Source organism: Prunus dulcis, chromosome 2 (assembly GCF_902201215.1).
Source record: "Prunus dulcis chromosome 2, ALMONDv2, whole genome shotgun sequence".
In the NCBI taxonomy this organism is placed as follows: domain Eukaryota; kingdom Viridiplantae; phylum Streptophyta; class Magnoliopsida; order Rosales; family Rosaceae; genus Prunus; species Prunus dulcis.
Genome location: NC_047651.1, coordinates 25,527,989 through 25,547,166, shown reverse-complemented (window position 1 = coordinate 25,547,166; position 19,178 = coordinate 25,527,989). Strand labels below are relative to the sequence as shown.

The 19,178-nt window shown below is 38.7% G+C and overlaps 4 protein-coding genes and 1 pseudogene across 8 annotated transcripts; 2 read left to right on the top strand and 3 right to left on the bottom strand.

The window, feature by feature from the left end:
• Positions 1-197: 197 nt before the first annotated feature.
• On the bottom strand, positions 198-2,227 carry LOC117618466 (annotated as a pseudogene).
• Positions 2,228-3,424: 1,197 nt separating this feature from the next.
• LOC117619419 lies at positions 3,425-4,447 on the top strand. The gene has a single exon (XM_034349372.1). It carries the CDS (start codon positions 3,796-3,798, stop codon positions 4,267-4,269), a length of 474 nt encoding a protein of 157 aa, XP_034205263.1. The 5' UTR covers positions 3,425-3,795; the 3' UTR covers positions 4,270-4,447.
• Positions 4,448-5,952: 1,505 nt separating this feature from the next.
• Positions 5,953-7,210, bottom strand: LOC117618844 (small heat shock protein, chloroplastic). The gene is made up of 2 exons (XM_034348590.1): positions 6,701-7,210; positions 5,953-6,525 (listed from the first exon to the last, which is right to left on the bottom strand). The coding sequence occupies exons 1-2, from the start codon at positions 6,942-6,944 to the stop codon at positions 6,098-6,100; spliced, it is 672 nt and encodes a 223-aa protein (XP_034204481.1). The 5' UTR covers positions 6,945-7,210; the 3' UTR covers positions 5,953-6,097.
• Positions 7,211-8,075: 865 nt separating this feature from the next.
• On the top strand, positions 8,076-10,993 carry LOC117620213. 2 transcript variants are annotated; one of them, XM_034350354.1, is made up of 6 exons: positions 8,076-8,504; positions 8,677-8,991; positions 9,073-9,312; positions 9,418-9,573; positions 9,699-10,525; positions 10,663-10,993. In XM_034350354.1, exons 1-6 carry the CDS (start codon positions 8,232-8,234, stop codon positions 10,700-10,702), a joined length of 1,851 nt encoding a protein of 616 aa, XP_034206245.1. In that variant the 5' UTR covers positions 8,076-8,231; the 3' UTR covers positions 10,703-10,993. The 2 variants fall into 2 exon arrangements, with proteins under 2 accessions (XP_034206245.1, XP_034206246.1); XM_034350355.1 differs by having other exon boundaries at positions 8,078-8,504; positions 9,699-10,565.
• A 4,832-nt stretch (positions 10,994-15,825) lies between these two features.
• Positions 15,826-18,822, bottom strand: LOC117618923 (growth-regulating factor 7). Of its 4 annotated transcripts, XM_034348698.1 has the most exons (5): positions 18,396-18,754; positions 18,189-18,314; positions 17,788-17,958; positions 17,172-17,583; positions 15,826-16,863 (listed from the first exon to the last, which is right to left on the bottom strand). In XM_034348698.1, exons 1-5 carry the CDS (start codon positions 18,451-18,453, stop codon positions 16,065-16,067), a joined length of 1,566 nt encoding a protein of 521 aa, XP_034204589.1. In that variant the 5' UTR covers positions 18,454-18,754; the 3' UTR covers positions 15,826-16,064. The 4 variants fall into 4 exon arrangements, with proteins under 4 accessions (XP_034204589.1, XP_034204588.1, XP_034204587.1 ...); XM_034348697.1 differs by having other exon boundaries at positions 17,788-17,955; positions 18,189-18,822; XM_034348696.1 differs by having other exon boundaries at positions 18,189-18,754.
• Positions 18,823-19,178: the final 356 nt, after the last annotated feature.

Here is a 19,178-nt window from a genome sequence, read left to right as displayed (position 1 = left end):
ACCCATGAGTTAATGCAATTATGTTCTTTGCTTCAATGCCATCGTGTATGGTCTTCTAGCCAGAAAGTCTTTTAAAGGAACACAAGAATAAATATTCCTCTTCAGAATCATTGGTTGAGAAGGAATTGGGCGTGGACAAATTAGAGATCTCTAAGAGATTTACAGAGCCCCGTCAATAAGGCAACAAGAGAAGGATTCTAGAAAGACTTGATTCTGATGTACAGAAGTTGAGACACCTTCAAATAACCGTGGAAGACCTGAAGAGGAAGGTGGAGATTACTGAAAAGAGCAAAAAGGGCAAAGGTATTGAATTTGAAAACGTGAAGGGACAGCTGGAAGAAGCTGACGAGGCCATCACTAAGTTGTAATATATCTCCACTGTCAATTCTTATATTGTGAAGTAAACAACATACCAAGATGATGCTCAGAAGTTTCCGCTTATCGGGTCTCCACAGTTATGGGGATCGGGGTCTGGACACAGATCACCAACCACATACACAAGCACCGAAATTTAAGGCAAGTGCAAACTTACATATATCATAGCAAATTCATGCCACAAATAAACTATTTTATTAATCATCATCATATATCAACCTACAACTATTACATTAGCCTTATTTACAAGCTTTATAAGACTTGGGCACCAAGACTACTTGGTTCAAAAGTAAACTAATTAACTATAAAATCATACATAAATAATAATAAATATCCTAAAACTTCCTAAATAAAAAAATAACAATATATCATGAAATAACTAATTAAATGGTAAATATCTATCTTGATCCATCCTTATGCTCTGCATCACACCGGACCTTGTTAAGGATTCTCCAAGTGCCCTTTAACTGCGACAATGCCGTTACTGCAAGTGACCTTGCAGCCCCATGCACGACATCGGAAACGGAAGCTGGGAGGCCATTGCTTTCATAAGGAGTTATAAGCCAGGGAAGCAGAGGATATAGCCAACCCCACCAACTAAGCATTCTCTTATCTCTACTCCTCCAGATAAAGTTCTAACATTTTCATTGAAACGCTGTCCACCTTCACAGAGCTTGAAAAACCCTGAAAACTTAAAAAGTCTAGACACCGTCATGCCCCCAGGCCAACCAGTTACAATGTCAAGAAACCTCATCTCATGGTCAACAAGTCCCTGCAGCAAGAGCATGCTGTAGTTGTCCTCCAGGTCACACCAATCGTCTGATGTTTGAACGGTAGGAAGGGTCATAATGATGTGTGTACCATCTATGGCTCCACAACAATTGGGCAATCCAAAGGCTTCTTATTCAAGTTTGGACTTTATTTCTTCCATTCTGTGGGAATCAGGCCACTTGAGATGGTGCTTGGCACGTTCTTCCAATGCTTCAATGAATCTCCAAGTCACCTGAGAAACTGTGGACTGGCCCACCCTGAAGGCAGCTCCCACAGATACTTGAGACCCACGGCTACACCCTTATTATATTTAATTTTTAACCGGTATAGCCGTCCGGCTATACTTCGGTTTTTGACAAGTATCGCCGGCCGGCTATACTATATTTTATTTATTTATTTATTAATTTTTAAAGCGTACAGCCGAACGGCTATACTATTTTTAATTATTTTTTTATTTTTTACGAGTATATCCTATTGGCTATACTAATTTTTATTTATTTTTATTCTAGAGAGTATAGCCGCTTGGCTATACCTTTTTAAATTTAATTTTAACGAGTATATCTGCGCGGCTATGCGTGTTTTTTTATATTCAATTTTTAACGTGTATAGCCGCACAACGATACTTTTAAAATATTCGAATATATTAAAGAGCATAGCCGCTCGGCTATACTATTAAAATATTCATATATATATATATATTTGAAGGGTACAGCCGCGCGGCTATACGTTTAAAATATTCGGATATATTTAGAGTATTGCCGCTCGGCTATACTGTTATTTCTTCAACAACCAAAAGAAAGGGGCAAAACTTCTCTATCTGTCTGTCTCTGGTGTTTCTCTTTAAACGTCAAACAAGAAGAAGCAAAGTCTTAGCCCTCCTCATGCTGTGAGTCTGTGACTGTTGGCTCGGATTCATTGAACTTGTTTGAAATTGAAACCAACCAAGACAAAAGTGAAGGGACATATACAAAGAACATAGAGAGTAGAGGAAGCCTCAGCTGTGCAAATTGCAAGCAAGAAAAGAAGAATGGAATTGGAAAGAAGGTGACCACTTTCCATAAATATATGGGGTCCACGCCATCTTTCTTCGATCTCTTCTCTGCACGCATAAAACTAATACCAGTTTTTTTATGTCCCCACTTTGACTAGACAACACAACATGCTGCTGCAGATAGAAAGAATTAAATGGTTCCATTTGTCTCCTTCTCTAAGTTGTAAGTTGTAAGTTGTAAGTTGTAAGTTGTTGTTCATGGGATGGGATCAATTACCCCTTACCTCCATCAGCAACAAAAGGGTATCTGCATTGCAGCCTAGCTAGCTTTGCTTTCACTTCCAAGGGCCCTCTATCTTATCATCTCAAAGAGTTCAGTTAAATCTAGCAGAGACAGAGAGACTACATCAACTAGTTTAAAATGGACCACTGTGAGAAGGCCAAATCTAGGGGCCAGCTTGCTGGGTTAGGTGTGCTTTGGATCTACTCATTCAAATGACCTATTTTATTGTAAGCCAACATCTTCAATAAACTAATTAACAAAAAAAAGACATCTTCAATAAACTAATCATTAGAGGTGTGCTTTTGTGTCAGCAGGGGATCTTTGTCTTCTGATTTCACTTCTTTTTCCATCTTTCTTTCTCTCCTATGTGATAATGACCTTCCCTCAGTGGAGACCCCAAAAATGAGATGTTTCTCTTGGGTTCAGTTAAGTCCCACCTAACCTCCTTTATTTAATTATTGTTTTATCTCTCTTTTGCCAGTAACTAATTAATTAAAAGGCTAAAACTAGTTGAAGCTGTCCCTCTTCGTTCCAGAATTGGAACAAACAATTCTGTGTGCTTCTTTTGACATCACCAAAGCCATAAGGATGATGCATATCTACACTACAAGCCTCCAAAATAAGGTGTACAAAATTTCCACCAAAATTTTCTTTGAATCTGTTGAAGAAGATTTCATTGGCCCATACTATTACCTCCTCCTCAATATCAAACTCATTCACAAAGTCTAAAGTAGTGTCCAGCCTACAGTGCTATGCCACTTTGTACAGTCAAAATATTTAAATAAATAAAAAAGTTTATAGGCATGTAGTTGCAGAGCAGTAGATTTAAGGATTTTCTATGTGACTTTATTAGACAGTAACATTAGGCTTCCAGTATCAGAAAGAAATCAATAAAGCAGAAAGGCATGGGTGAGCAATGCCAAGGCGCCTCCCTCCACTAACCGACCTCTCCCTGCATGCGTGTTGACGACTAATTTATCTTTTCCTTTACTTTACCCCAACCAAGACCACCAGGAATTATAAATCTCTCATTCCCTCTTCATTTGCCTCCCAATTCTCACTCTCTCAACAACAGAAACACAATTTTCTATCTCTTCCTTTCATTTCACACTAAACAAACTCCTCATTTCTTATGCCTTTCATTATTTTATATCACTTTTCCTCCTTCTCACACACTATACATGTCACCTTTGCTCCTTCGCACCAGCAATAGTTAATATAACTACAAATTCTCTCTCTCTCTCTCTCTCTCACAGCAAATTATAGGATCACCTTTCAGAGCTACACACATCTCCCAATCGGCTCCATTATCCCAGAACTAGCTAGAACTATAACTATATACACATATATAGCTTGTCTCTAGTTCTGAAGAAAAATGGGCAACTGTTTTGTTCTCTCCAAGCCGGAGAAAGTTTTGAGGGTTGTGAAGACAGACGGGAAAGTTTTAGAATTCAGGGCACCAACTCTTGTTAAGGACATGTTGATGAACTTTTCGGGCTCTGGTATTAGTGAATCAAAGCAAGCCTCAGAGCTTCTCCCTCCTAATTACAAACTGAAGCTTGGGAAGGTTTACTATATGATTCCTCTTCTGGGTTCTGTTGCAAGTTATGCGAGCAGTGCAGGTATTATTTCATCTGTGGATGTTACAGAAAAGGACCGGGCTGCTACAAGAAGGATTAAGATCGTCATAACAAAGCAACAGCTTCAAGAGCTATTGACAAAGCAAATATCAGTACAGGAGGTTCTTTCAACTTCAGGGCTTGAACAGAAATCATGTTTGTCTAATGATTCTTCAACAAATTGGAAGCCGAAGCTTGAATCCATCCCTGAACTTGAAGGAAGCGAGTAGAGTTACTTTCCAGCGTTTTGTTCATAACCATAACTTACTTTGCCAGATAAGAGAGGCTCATAGATGCCCCCCGCATGTTATAATTATATACTGTAGATTATGGAATTGAATCAACATGTTTTTATCAGTTTAATGCTTTCTTGCGAAACACGTACTGAATGGCATTAATATTTTTCCAGTCCTGTTTCATCATCATCTTTTGTGCAGTTGTTGTTAGGTAGGTTCTTACTTGGTAATCACTCGCCAGACACAAATCTATATATAATATATGGTTAACAATTAATTAATAAAAAGCGTGTGCGTACTTTCTACACATTTTCTTAAACAATTCAAGTTGAAATCTTAGGTGGTGAGAGAATGAAATCATGCTTTTTGACTCTTCCCGAGTGTGATTAATACTCTGGCTTACTGTTTTCCATTTTACACGCTTACCGAGGGCTGAGGCAATCAAAAGGGGTGTTATTTTAATGGATTAATGACCTAAAATGGTCCCTTAATTATTGATCCAATATCATTTTGGTTTACGAACTAAATTTTTCATTTGAACCGTTCTTCAACTCTTTTTTTTGTATCAAAATGGTCCTACCGTTAAAATCTATCAAATATTCCGTTAAATTGAGGAACAAAAAAGTAAAATATTATTTAAAAAAGAGTTAATAACTGAAATGCTCTCTGCTCTAGTATCATTTTGGTCTACCAACTAAAATTTTCATTTAAAACGCTCTTCTATTTTTTTTTAATATCAAGATGATCTTACCGTCAAAATTTGTGAATTTTATTATTATTTATTTTTGTATTTATCTTCTTTTTAAAATTTTTAATTAATTTAAACAATAGAGAAAAAAACTATTACTTTTTAAGTCAATGTCTGTCCAAAAAAAAAAAAAGCTAGGTTGGTGGTGAGATTCAGTTTTTTCAATTTTAAAATTAGATACAAGTTCCTATAATAATTTTCTTTAATTTTTAATTATTGTTTACTCTTTTAAAAAATTTGTTATTTTATTTTTATATTTATGTGATTTTAATTAATTTAAATAATAGATAATTTTTTATTATTAATTGTTAGGTTAGTCTCATGAAAAAAAAAATCATGTGACTGGTGAGATTTAATTTTTTAAAATTTTCCAAGTTTTAAAATTTTTAATTATATATTATTATTTTAATTCATAGAGACATTTTTACCTTCCAATTTAACAATAAAATTAACAGACTTTAATAGTAGAACCATCTTAATACCAAAAAAAAAAAAAAAAAAAGAGTTAAAAGACAGCTCATTTCATTTTAATTGATGAACCAAAATGATACTAAAACAATAATTAAAGAACCATTGAGATCAATAACCTTTTTAAAAGAGAATACTCACTTAAAAATACAATTTTGTCTCTCACTTTCACATAATAACATACAAACTTTAACGGATAAGCCATCTTAGTATAAAATAAAAAGTTTAAAGACGTTTGAAATAAAAATTTTAGATAATAATTTTAGATAATAAACCAAAATGATACAGAAATAATTAGAAGAACATTTAGGTCATTAACCCTAATTTAATAGAGGCCTCGACGAATACTGGCACAAGCATTGGTGCGCCAAAATTTTCATCACTCTGGCAATCAAGTTCTTAAATGCAGAGGCATTTTGGGATGAAGCTGATACTAATTGGGGTTGAGATATATGTATGTATTATATATAATTGGGGTTTATTATTTATATTTTGTTAGAAACAACTTTGTACATTACGAGAAAGCACAATGAAAGAGACCAAAACAGCACACAAAATAAAAAGCCACAAAACGTAGAGCAGAATACAAACAGAGAAGTCTTGCTTTCACTGGATGGCAACATCAATGACCTTGCGTTCAACTTTAGTTTTGGGAATAGATATGTAAAGAACACCATTCTTAAGCTCTGCCTTTATGTTGTCCTCCTCACAATTATCAGGAAGCTGAAGGCGGGTATTATAGGAGCTAAAGCTCCTGCTCGACCATGAATCATCACCACTTTCTTCCTTTTTGTGCTCTCCCTTTATAACAAGAACATCATCTTCTACAGCCACCTTGACATCCTCCTTGGAGAGGCCGGGCATGTCAAACCTCATTTTGATCTCATGTTCATCATCTTTGATGTCCCAAGGCGCACGTACTTCCCCTGATGCTCTGTTTCTGCCTGGCAATGTCACAGTGTCCTCCAGGAGCCTGTCCACTGTGTCCAGCATTTGGCGCATGGTCCTCACCGGGGAGATGGGATCCAATAAACCTGCAAACAAATTGAAGCTCATTTTTAAGCCAACAAGTTTGGTGGTGCTTTTTAAAGAAACAAAGAAACCACTAAATAAACATTAAGAACCTCCTCTCTAAATTTCCTCTGTTTCCTCTGTTCAAACAAGTCAGAATTCAATTAAGAACAACTTATGAGAGATTGGGACACTTACCAAAAGGTGAAATGTCGACAGCCAACCTCCTTGGCCTCCTCTCGACTTCAGTTCCTTGGTTGCCCTGATTGACTTGCACGTCCAGCTTGCCATCTCCACCAGCCTCAGCTCTCACCACGGGCAGCCTATGCAACCGCGAAGGAAAGTTGGCTGAGCACGGCGCAGTGACAGATGTTTTGATTGAAGACCTAGCTTTGGTTGATAGCAAAGGTGATGAAGATGACAAAGCCAAAGTTGAAGACATAGTGAGTGCTGAAAGCTAATACAGAAAGAAAATATACGAAATTAGAGTGGTTGCGAAGTGGCTCTACACTCTACAGTGAGCTTCTCCTCCTTTTTGCCAATTAGAACTTTGGGATTGCTTGGTGAGCCAGGCAGTGACCATTAAGCAATATATAGGTTAACTTATAGGATTCTGGAAAGGAAGCTTGAAGAAGGGTCTTGAACGTTTGAGACTGAAACTTCTGGACCCAACGACACCTGTAAATTTTACATTTTTCTCCCGCTTTCCGGAAAGATCCATGTCATCACATGCATCTTGATATTGTCATGTTATGCCATAGAAATGTGATTTTGTAATTAGACCCTTGTGCTTTAAAGATATTTTCAGACAACCCCTTGTCCTGTATACTGCTGTGTTGTGTTCTTATCCAGTACAAGACTTTGATATTATCTTCTCCACAAATCCATCTCTGTCTTTTTCCTCCTTTATCTCTTCAGTCCGAGAAAATGAAAACTAAAAGATTATGAAATTATTTTGTATGTAGGGGCTATTTGTTTGCCAAAGTTAATTTGACATTAGAACCCCGTTTAACCATAACATAATCATTCACGGGCTAGCAAGCAATAGGAGCTATTCTGAGTCATTTGACCACCACCTGCGGACAATTTGGGGCCCACATAAGAAGTGAGGCAGTTTTTGTTTTTGTTTTTCTTGTGTGGTAGACGGCATACCAAAGTGAGATGTCAGTGGTCATTCTTTGTTGTTTCTCCTTGTTAATGCTTATGGCGGACTTTTCTGAAGCAACTGCTTTCAAATATTCACCTACCTTTAAACACACAGAAAGAAAGAAACAGAGAATTCAGAGAATCCGAGAAAGTTTGACTGTTGTACTGAAATGCACTATTTCTAACTTTGTAATGACTCTAATGCATCTCAAACTGCATCTTTTAGTGTTTAGTAATGACTCAAATGAAACTCTTTTGCTCAGGGATTATGATTATATGATTTCATCACATCTTACTACTATACTAACTTTTAATGTTACTCTTTTCTTTTGCAGCTCTCTCCCTCTTTTTTTTAGTATATTTTTTTAATACGGACAAATAAAGCAAAAGCAAAAGCTAAGCCCTCTTCCCCATCTTTGCCTCACCTTTCAGCATTCTCGAGAGTATTTAGTCTGACACAGTGCTCCATTAATATCCTCCATGCCACAAGAAAACAGCATTTCCTTTAGCATTATATACTGCAAATGTTGACGTTATATGTTCACACATACAGTGAAAGTCCTGCCATGCTGCTCCTAAATGCATGTCGTTTAGCATTAATTCAAAACATACCAACTACTCAAACAAGAAGCTCCTATATCCCAAAGAAATCCCCACGCTTCATATAATAGGATCAGTTGGTTTTACCATTATTGTAGTTTTTGAGTTTTTACCAGTCAACATTTTCATGGGGAAGATTGGAGGGGGCTGGTGGTTGACTGCGGTCAAAAGGGCTTTCAGGTCTCCTACCAAGACTGAGAGAAGCAACACCAGAAGGAGAGAAGAACTACACGAGCAAGAGGACCATGAAGAAAAGGTACAAACTTTGCTACAAGGCTTTGTATAGACAGATTTATTACTGCATGTTTGTTTGTTAACTTCGCTATGGCTAGCTCTGTGTTCCTTGTTCACCAAACTAATTGAAATCTGTAAATGAAGTACTTGTTCACCAAATTATTGAAAGTCGGTTTTTGCGTATGTTTTTGCAGAAGAGAGGAAAACGCAGATGGATTTTTAGGAAGCCTGTGAGTCAGGAAACAGTTATACATGTACAACACAGTGAAGCAAGAAGCTTAAGTCCTACCACCTCTGCTGATGCCAGAGCCACCACTCAAACTGCAACTATGGCAGCTCAACATGAGGCTTCTTCTGATGCTCTTGCCATGGCCGTGCCCACGACAGCAGTTGCCACAGTGCAAGCAGCAGTGGAAGCTGTTCGTTTAACTAAGTCTAATTGCAGGCCTTCCATTTTCGTTAGAGACTATGCTGCCATTGTTATTCAGACTGCCTTCAGAGGATATCTGGTAATTGATAAATTTTAACTAGCCAATGCCATGTATATATAACATAATAGCTCCATTGATGGATTTTGGTAAATGTTTAAGGCGAGAAGAGCTCTTCGGGCGCTCAAGGGGCTGGTGAAGCTTCAAGCACTGGTGAGAGGCCACAATGTTAGAAAGAGGACAAAGATGACTCTAAAATGCATGCAAGCTCTGGTTCGAGTGCAAGCTCGGGTTCTTGACCAACGGACAAAGAGGCTTTCATATGAAGGCAGCGCAGATTCCATCTTTAGTGATCCCAATAGCTTATGGGGATCACATTTCTCAGACAGGAGGAAGTCCATTGTAAGATATAATTAATTTATCCAATATGGTTTAAGTCATTATTATTTTTTAGGAGTTAAAAGCTTCATCTGTGATCTCTGTTTACTTGATTGTGTATTAATGCAGTCAAAAGATGAAGAGAGCGGCACCGTAGATGATCTGATCCATTGGGATGATGTCCACCCAAAGACATTAGAGCAAATTCAGGCCATGCTACACAAAACAAAACAAGCTGCCTTGAAACGTGAAAGAAGTACCATTTCTTGTGCCTTCTCTAACCAGGTCTTGATCATCTACCACATGTTCTGTCTTTTTAGTTTCTGTAACATCTCTGCACATTCTTTAACTTCTGCAATTAGAGCTCATAACTTCTAACTTTTATTTTGTGCATGGTTTCATAAAAAAAGAAATGGAAAACCGGCAGTGGTGACCAAGATGTTGGTCATGAGCATGAGGAGCTAGAAAAGAAATTTAATTTGCTTGATGGGTGGACAAGAAGAAAGCAATGTGAGAATTTTGCAGGCAGAGCTTCACGTGATCAGCAAAGAGACCCCATCAAAACCGTTGAAATGGACACTTCTCGACCATACTCTTATTCAAGTACCCCCAATTCCAAAAGAGCAGATCATCAATATAATTTTCAAAGCCAGCTGCACTACCACCAACAACAACAAAGAGTGCCTCTGACTCCTCAGTCATATGATCCAGTTGCCTCTGCTTTACATCAAGGCCAGACAAGTCCCTCCCTCCAATCACCAATCACACCATTTGCATCCATCCCAAGAAATCTTCAAGTGAACTCAGCTAGTCCTCGTTGCAGTGTTAGAGTTAGAGGAGATCAGAGGAACCATCCAACGCCTCCACATACACCCAACTTCAACTTGGGCTCCACTAATTTCAACAATGGGTTTGTGGGAGTGATGAGTGGTTCTGAAGTGCCAAACTACATGGCTGCCACAGCATCAGCCAAGGCTCGGCTTAGGTCACAGAGCGCACCAAGGCAAAGGCATTCAACGCATGACAGAGAGAAGCCAGGGTCTGCAAGAAAACGCTTATCGTTCCCAGTTCCTGACAATGGCACTTCAGATTCTAACTTGAAAAGCCCAAGGTATAACAACAACATGAACGGAGGCCATGCTGTTCGACTGGAGCATAGGGCTAGTATGTCTTCTTGTTTTACAGATGGTGAGACATCTCCAACTTCCAGTGGTGATCTCAAAAGGTACTGGTTGAGGTAAGAACCACATGCAATGACAGTATGATAATATGATTAGGTGAGTGATTAAAGGAACAACTAACTAACTTTTAATTCACTGGATCTTGTTTAATTAGTCTTTCAATCCAATAAAGTTATCTTCTGTTGAGTTTCAGCTGTCACATTGTTGGTGATGTAGACATTTCTTCAGCATAGTACTAAAATGCATTTAGCCCAAGATAGCACAGATTTGAAAGATCCATGCAATTTTCACAGCGTCAAGTGGCATTCAACTTTGGGGAAGGTGCCTTGGTGTTGACTAGTTTAGCAAATGCAATTACTCAAACTGAGACTAAACCCTGAGTTAACAGCCATCAATCAAATTATATGGGCTGACAGGGTATGGCCAAAGCGAAAAAATGTAATTCCCGTTGAAACTAGGTTTTTCTCCCTCTGTACTCTGTATTGTGACTTGTGAGTCTGTCACAAACGAATCTGGGCCTAACAGAAGCTCAGTGGGCCAATTGGAAGACAAACTCAGTCTGCTCAGAGAGAGCGAAGAGCATATCAATCAGTTTAAAATAAATCTCAGGGATATGTGCAGACGAGCCGGATATTGAACGAAGTAGATGAGATCATTTCTTCCATGGTAGCCATCAGCATCAGCAGTGACTGGTAGCCATGGAACCGGTTAGAATAATAGCAACAGCTTCTTACTTTAACCCGCAATAAGCCACAGATATTTCTCCTACAACCCGGAGATGGTTATTGCAACGTATTATGAACCATGATCACATCATCTGCATTACGTCTGTGCACTTTTCCAAGAAAATGCACCATAAAGAGACAAAAACAAAGGATTATATTAATTCTTATGAACAACGGACAGGCAGCTGAAAAATATGTGCACAACTCTCAACTCCCTAAATAGGAATTTTGGAGACATTCTACCATAATATTTAACATGGTTGGATTATACAGCAAGCCCCTTGAATGGTATAAGAATGAAAGAATCTGATACCTGAGTTCAGAAGTATACAAATATGATTTGTCAAAGATTGATGAACATGAGTACAAATGTTGGAGGCAAATTATGGATGGGCCAAAAAGTATATTATCAATTTGATGGTAAGCTCATCATTGAGCAAGTCCAGCAGCAAGAGCTGGACTCGGGCTGGGGGGGTGTTTGGGAAAAAAATGGGTTTCCAGCAATGTGAGGCAGCCCGGGCAAGAAGTGGGGGCCACAAGACTGGGCAGGCCCGAAGGCGATTTCAGCCCGAACAAGGGCCCGAGGGCAGTGACGTCATGGCTTACGCCAGGCTGGCGTTAGCCCTCTACCGTTTGAATTTTTTTTACCGTTGGCGCATGCATTGCTACGTCAACGTTAAAAAAAAGTTCAAACGACGCGCTACAGTAGCCGCCAACGGCTACTTTCCACGTGGCAGCCTATTGGCTCTCCGATTCTTTTTTTTTCTTCAATCCAACGGCAGTCAATTTTTCTGCAATAAAAAAATTGAAAAAAATCGAAATTTTTTTTAAAAAATACACAAAAATTACTGAATTTTTTTTGTATAAATACCAACCAATACTCTTCACTTTTAACACCAAATCCTCTTACATTTTCTTCTCCTTCTACTATTATTCACTTTCTCCTCAATATTTATTCACTTTCTACTCAATATTTTTTCACTTTCAAGTTGTATTTTTGTCTATCATATTATGGGTTCTTCTACTGAAAATGGAGGGGCATGGAGCATGATGGAAGATGTTAGCTTGTGTGAGGCTTGGGTCCAAGTTAGTCATTGTCCCATAACGGGCAATGAGATTAAATTTTCTCATATGTGGAAAAAAATTCATCAAGCATTTTGTGAAAGGGCAATTGGTTCTACACGTACAGAAATGGCATTATCCAGTAGGTGGAAAGTTCTTAATAAAGAGTTGGCGAAATGGAGAAATGCCTTAGCAAAAGCGATGGACAACCATCGAAGCGGAGAAAACCTTAGCAGTGAGGTAAATTATTTGTCATTTTCCTTCTATTAATTTCTATGTCATATTAATTTTTATTTAAATGTTTCTTGCAATTTATATATTTTGTTAATATGTCTCTAGTTTTTTTTTTATACATGTTGCATTTTTTTAAAATTTATTGAATTTGCATTAGTTTTTTTTTTACATGTTGCATTGCCAATATTTTTTAAAGTTTCTTGCATTTCCATTTAATTTTTTTTTATAGATTATGCAAGCACAAATGTGGTTTGGTGCTACTGGGCAAGGGAAAAAAAAGTTTCAACCATACCCATTGTTGGGAGGTGGTGAAGACTTGTAAGAGATTCCAAATTATTCCAAACGGTCCGACGGTAGTCTTGAACGAGACTCCACTTCATGAGACGCCGGCATCGGATTCACCTATGGATTCCCCGATGAGTCAAGACTCACCCATTGAAAAGGAGCCAAGGCCTATTGGGAGGAAGGTGGCGAAGGCGAAGAGAGGGAGTAATTCTAGCAAGAATGCATCTAAATTTTTGGAGGAACTTTCAAAGCACCAAGCCATGAGAATTGAAATGGACTTGAAACAACAAGAGCACGATATGGCTATTCAACTAGAATATGCAAAAGAAAGGGAGTATGTACGCAAAGAAAGGGAGTATGTACGCGAACAAAACATTGAAAAAAAAAGATCGGGAAACCATGGCCATGGATACAAGCCATATGTCCCCTGAAACAAAACAATTTTGGAAGCTAGAACGAAGGGATGTTATGAGACGAAGACTTTTTCGTGACGATGGACCTAGCAACACGGATTGGTTAAATGATGAAAACCATTAAAATAGTTTGCTTGCCTTTCATGTCTTAGTTTACTTGCCTTTGATTTCATTGTATTTTTTGTTTTGTTTAATTCATGTATTTTATTTTATTAGTTGTATTGCTTTTCTTTTAGTGAATAAAGAAAATATTCAACAAAAATCCTTTTTATTCAAAACATTCCATACATAAAAAACAAACCACAACCAAAGCAAAAAAAAAAAAAACCACAACCAAAGCATAAAAAATAAACAAACCACAACCAAAGCATAAAAAATAAACAAACCATAACCAAAGCATAAAAAATAAACAAACCACAACCAAAACATAAAAAATAAACAACCCACAACCAAAGCATAAAAAATAAACAACCCACAACTAAAAATAATAAAGTATAAAAAAAACAAAGCATAACTAAAAATACAACATAAACATAATAAATTAAAAAAAACTTCTTCACTTCACTTCATTCACCTTCATTGCCTTTCACCGCCCATAAATGCTCCATCAAGTCAACTTGACGTTGTTCATGAATATACGACGATTGCATCTCCGTGTAGCGATCAATCATACGGGGCATGAAACTACCGTCTCTAACCAACGGTTCATGTTGCACTGGTTCTCCATTTGGCCCCACTGGTTTTTCATAAATTCGTGTTAGGGCCGTGTCCATGGGATTTGGTTCATACACTTCATCAACATCGTAATCATATTCATCTTCCACAATCATGTTATGGAGGATGATACAAGTCATCATTATACTCCTAAGCACCTCCTCGTCAAATAGACGTGCCGCGCCCCTGATAATAGCCCCCCGGGCTTGAAGGATACCAAAGCACCTCTCAACATCTTTTCTGTACCCCTCTTGATAGCGAGCAAAAAATTTTTGCTTATGGGATCGGGGATGTGGAATTGTTTTCACAAATGTTGTCCACCTCGGGTAGATGCCATCAGCTAGATAATACCCGTTCTGGTAGATGGTATTGTTAATTTCATATGTGATATTTGGGGCTTCACCTCTCAAAACATCATTGAACACCGGGGATTGACCTAGGACATTCAAATCGTTTTGAGATCCGGCAACTCCGAAGAAGGCGTGCCAAACCCATGTATCAAAACCAGCAACTGCTTCCAGGATGATACTTTTCTGCCCTTTTCTATTTCCGTAATCCCCTTGCCAAGCAGTTGGACAATTTTTTCACTGCCAGTGCATGCAGTCAATGCTACCAATCATGCCAGGAAATCCTCGAGACTCAGCTTTTTGGAGAAGCCTTTGCAGGTCCTGGGCGTAGGTCTGCGGAGGTAGTCTCTGGTGTACAGAGTTTCCACTGCATCACAAAATCGCACCAAGCTCTCCAAAACAGTGGACTTCCCCATCCGAGCAATCTCATCCACCTGATCAGCAGATGACCCATACGCCAACATTCGTATCACAGCTGTGAACTTCTGCTCTGGAAGAAGTCCCAAATTTCCAGCACAATTTCTCTTTTGAACAAAATATTCATCATAATTGCAAATATCATGCATGATTTTATTGAACAAATGGGGTTGCATTCTATATCTCCCTCGAAAATGAACATCAGAGTACAGAGATTGTGGGATAAAATAATCTTCCATAAGATTCTTACCCCGAGAATGTCTATGTCTGTCCACATTTGGGCGACGGCCTTCTCGTGAACCACGGCGACCCTGTTTTCTTCCTCCAGCAAAGCAACTGCTATGCCAAGTTGCTCATCTAGTTCTCTCTGCGCCCTTTTGCTTGCAGCTCGTCTACGCATTCTTTCTCTAGTTTCTTGCTCTTGCCTCTCCAAAACCTCTTGCATGTCTGCCATTGAGAATGGAGAATGAAATCTAAAATATGAGAAATGGAAATGTAGAGAAGAACTGGTGTGGGAGGTATGAGCTGAACCTCTGGTTTTATAGAAAAATGTACACAGATAGATATGACAAGCGGCGCAATCTTAGAGGGTGAAAATCTTATCTGAAATTTGAAATTCAAATGAAATTTCAAATTTCAAATTTATCTAAAATTTGAATTCCGAAATGTATCTGAAATTTGACATTTTGAATTTATATGAAATTTGAATTTTGAAATGTATCTGAAATTTGAAATTTATCTGAAATTTGAAACCGAAAATCTTATCCGATATGAATAGTATTGACACGTAGGAATCCAAAAATCTTATCCGAAAATATTATCCAAATTAATTGTTTAAGTGAACAAAGTTGTGAAAAAAACAAAAAAATGAATAGTATTTGCCATGGCAAGTCTAAACGCTGGAAACACACTTTGCTGGAGGGGGTAGGGCAGCCACTATTCACGTGAATAGTAGCTGCCCTAGGACTCCTCTTACCATGACAAGGAGCTAACCAGTGAAAATGCTCTTAGTAGAAGAATCTTGCATAAACAGTGGAACCCTGTTGGGGGAAGAAAGCAGTCTACAAGTCAATGCAGATATTTCTTCCGACATAGATCCAGACATACGCATTCCGACATAGATCCAGACATACGCACACAGCCCCTATTAGGCTTAGTATACGCAAAATATTAAAGTTATCTACCACAAGCAAAAAGGTTAACAAAGGTTCTTCAATAAAAACGACAGAATACAGCAAGCTTGGAAAATTAAGAGAAATCTTGTCACCGAGTTCAAAACCCACTTCGAGAATCACAACAAAACTACCCCAGTTCATCTTTTGTAGTCAAAGAACCAGCCAAAACAACTACCAAACTAAACCAAAAGAACATGGTTTTCGTGCAACAAGGAAAAATTGATTATGCTTTGTTCTGATTCAACCAGAGAGAAACAATCTCTGGCTGCTTAGCCCTTGAACTTGCAAGGGTTGGGCTGCTATTACCACTACTATCAGACAGTGAAGCAAACGTCTTCTGAAGAACCCCAGATGGTGATGACACCGTTGTCGCCAATGGGCTACCCAATTCTCCATTGGCAGTAGCAGCTGTTATAGGAGACGATGGATTTGAGGCTGCGCTGGTCGTGGGTTTTAGGACCTCAGCTAATGGCCCGCCCGGTGCCGAAGCAACCCATGAAGGAGGGCTGAGCCATGTTGAAAGCCCTGGCTTCATACCATTTCCATTGTTTCCTAAGCTCATTTGCGTCTGACCCATTTCCTCCCTGATGGAGTTGTAACCTCCCATTGACAGTGTAAGGGAAGAAGGTGAGAGCTGCCCACTTGATAGAGCAGAGCTATTGTCTTTGTTGTTAACAGAGTTGGCCATGGTGTCTTCATCTATCACTGTTTTGGACCACGCGTCAATGAAACATCTTGGGGTTTCTTCCAACAGAGGATTGTCTAAAGAAACCACATCTGGATTGAGAAACATATTGCACTCGTTGTCTGGTTGAGCCTCTCCACCGGCGTTGAAATTTGTGTACGAATTCAAATTCAAGAAACACTCGTCTTCAGAACGTTGGGCGAAAATAGAGGAATTAGCATCAAAGAAGGGGATCTTGGAGTTTAGCTCTGTTTTGCTCTGCATCAGATGCTGCCATTGTGGATCAGAAGTGGCCATTTGAACAGGTTCTCCTTTCATCATCAGCCAGTCCAAGCTCCTGGAATGATATATACAAACACAAAATTATGAAAATGAAACACCCACAAATATAATTCGTGATAAATTCGAAGTACCACCATTCCCAAAAAAACAGAACGAAACTTGTACATATGTTTGCGATTATTTGGTTCTCTGCTTTCACAAGTTTGAGTTCTACTAATTTATTAAAGACTACTAGTACGATTATTCCAAACACCTCCTTTCCTTTTCTTTCCCTCGCGTCCAGTCCAAACCAAACCTCAAAAGGAAAAGGAAAAAACAAAAACATATCAGATTGAAGAATGAAATTGAAAACCTATTACCTACCTAGGCTCTCTGTCTGATGAAGCAGAGTTCATAGAATCAAAAGTTGCAGCCTTGACAGTGTCCCTATCCAGAAACATAGGAGACTGATGGTATGGTTGAAGAGTAGATCCAATAAACTGAGTCTGGCAAACATTCTTGTTGATGGATGTGGTGTTAGAAATTGACACAGTTGCCGGGGACATGGTAGGAGGAGCTTGATTGATGTCATGGCGAACCCTCTTGGTTGTGGTGTTGGCATGAACTTCCACATGCTTTCTTGAACGGGGACGGCCTCTATGCATATGGCGCTCACAGTACTTCTGGTCAGGCGCCACATCTCTTGAACACCTCCATTTCTTTCCATCTGTTCTCTTGCACCTCCCTGGCTCTGGATCTGTACTGTTTGATAGCCTAAGATTGAAACCGCTACTCACTGCGTGCCAACCGAAACAGAGCAAAATACAAAGATGGTTACTTTAAAGGAAGACGAGTGATGAATAAAACCCAACACATAAACTAGAACAGAGAGCTGAAAACCAATCAAACTATTATTAGCTAGAAAGAAACAGAGACTTTTGGGTGGGAGTGAATCTGATGAAAACAAATTGAGAGCAAAAACAGAGAGAAAGGTGATTACAGGGTGATTGAGAAATAGTTGGGCCTGAGGGAGCTCTGGTAATTGGGAAGAGGAGATCACGAGGCACAGGGAGAGATGCAACCATATACTTGTATATCATGGCTTGTCTCTCAAGCTCTTTCCACTGTGTATTTGTAAAAGGAAAGCCCAAAGATGTCGTCATCCCTCCTGCTATACATCATACATGTATATTATCAAACATCTGTGGCTCGGACGAAAGAAACAACCTTTATTCTCTTTTCATAATTAAAGATTCAATCTTTCAAAGGACAGAGAGACAGAGAGACAGAGAGAAAAAGAGAAACATTGGTTTGTTGTATGAACTAATCTTATATAAGAAGAGAGAAAGAAAGAAATGTTCGGACTTTGCATTTTGACTTGAAAAGAGAAGAGTTACAAACCTGGGGACCTGAAGGCGGTATGATGAGCAGAAATAGAAGTGTTTGTTGTTCTGTTTGAAATGTCAAAAGGCTGCAAACCTCTTAAAACTGGACCGCCACTAGAAGAAGAACCAGCTGCAGCAGCAACTGCAACATCGTATACACTATTATTATTAGGATATTTTTCAGTCACAGGGGGTCTGTTACATGTGGGACCATCAGCTTCACCTCTTTCTGATGATGAAAATGGACGACGGTGATTATCACGATGAACCATCATCATCATCTTCTTACCAGGCAAGGCAAATGATTCTGTACGTTGCAGGTTGCTCACAAACTCAAACCAAGGTCCCTATTTTCTTCGGTTTCCTTGTCTGAGACGCCAAAAGCTTTGTTCACTCCAAAAAAATATAAAATAAAACCAGTTGCCTTATTTGGGAAACTACCTTTCCATGAATATCAAACATAAAAAAATGGAAGCCCTTGCCCAAAAACTTAGAGACCAACTTTTTGGTTCTGCTTCCAGGAAAAGCTTTATGCTTGTCTAATGCTTTCTTATGGGGATTTTTCAGAGACACTGACGACATCATCATCAAGTCTCAAGATATAGAAAGAATAAGACAATAGACCCATATCTTATTATCTTATCTTTCTCTTTTTCTCTCTCTCTCTCTCTTTTTCTTTCTCCTTCAATGTCTCTTATATTTTAATGAAATTAAATGAAGTTATCTCTGACGGTGATACTAGTATTACGTGGGATTTATGATTGATTAATGGGTTGCCGCCATTCTCGGCCTCTGCTTTGCTTCCATGCTTCCAACATTCGCACACCATGCTTGCTACTTGACAAATACACACATCTTCTTTTCTCACCCTCTCTCCTCTCTCTCTTTCATCATTACTGTAGCATCTATCGTTTTCTGCATGTAAGGCTAAAACCCGTACAAATCTGCTCTTTTCTTTTTCTTTCCATTCTTATGAATTGGCCACTTTGTTAGCAAACCCCCTTCC

Bases quoted from the DNA above. Each gene is read 5' to 3' on its own strand.
- LOC117619419 (XM_034349372.1), top strand. From the start codon at position 3,796: ATGGGCAACTGTTTTGTTCTCTCCAAGCCGGAGAAAGTTTTGAGGGTT.
- LOC117618844 (XM_034348590.1), bottom strand. From the start codon at position 6,944: ATGTCTTCAACTTTGGCTTTGTCATCTTCATCACCTTTGCTATCAACC. The intron at 6,526-6,700 runs GTAAGTGTCCCA...ATTTGTTTGCAG, and splicing joins TGTCGACATTTCACCTTTTG to GTTTATTGGATCCCATCTCC.
- LOC117620213 (XM_034350354.1), top strand. From the start codon at position 8,232: ATGTCGTTTAGCATTAATTCAAAACATACCAACTACTCAAACAAGAAG. The intron at 9,574-9,698 runs GTCTTGATCATC...TCATAAAAAAAG, and splicing joins CTTGTGCCTTCTCTAACCAG to AAATGGAAAACCGGCAGTGG. The intron at 10,526-10,662 runs GTAAGAACCACA...GTTGAGTTTCAG, and splicing joins CTCAAAAGGTACTGGTTGAG to CTGTCACATTGTTGGTGATG.
- LOC117618923 (XM_034348696.1), bottom strand. From the start codon at position 18,453: ATGATGATGATGGTTCATCGTGATAATCACCGTCGTCCATTTTCATCA. The intron at 17,959-18,188 runs GTTTGTAACTCT...TATGATGTATAG, and splicing joins TACCGCCTTCAGGTCCCCAG to CAGGAGGGATGACGACATCT. The intron at 16,864-17,171 runs GTAGGTAATAGG...ATATCATTCCAG, and splicing joins TCATCAGACAGAGAGCCTAG to GAGCTTGGACTGGCTGATGA.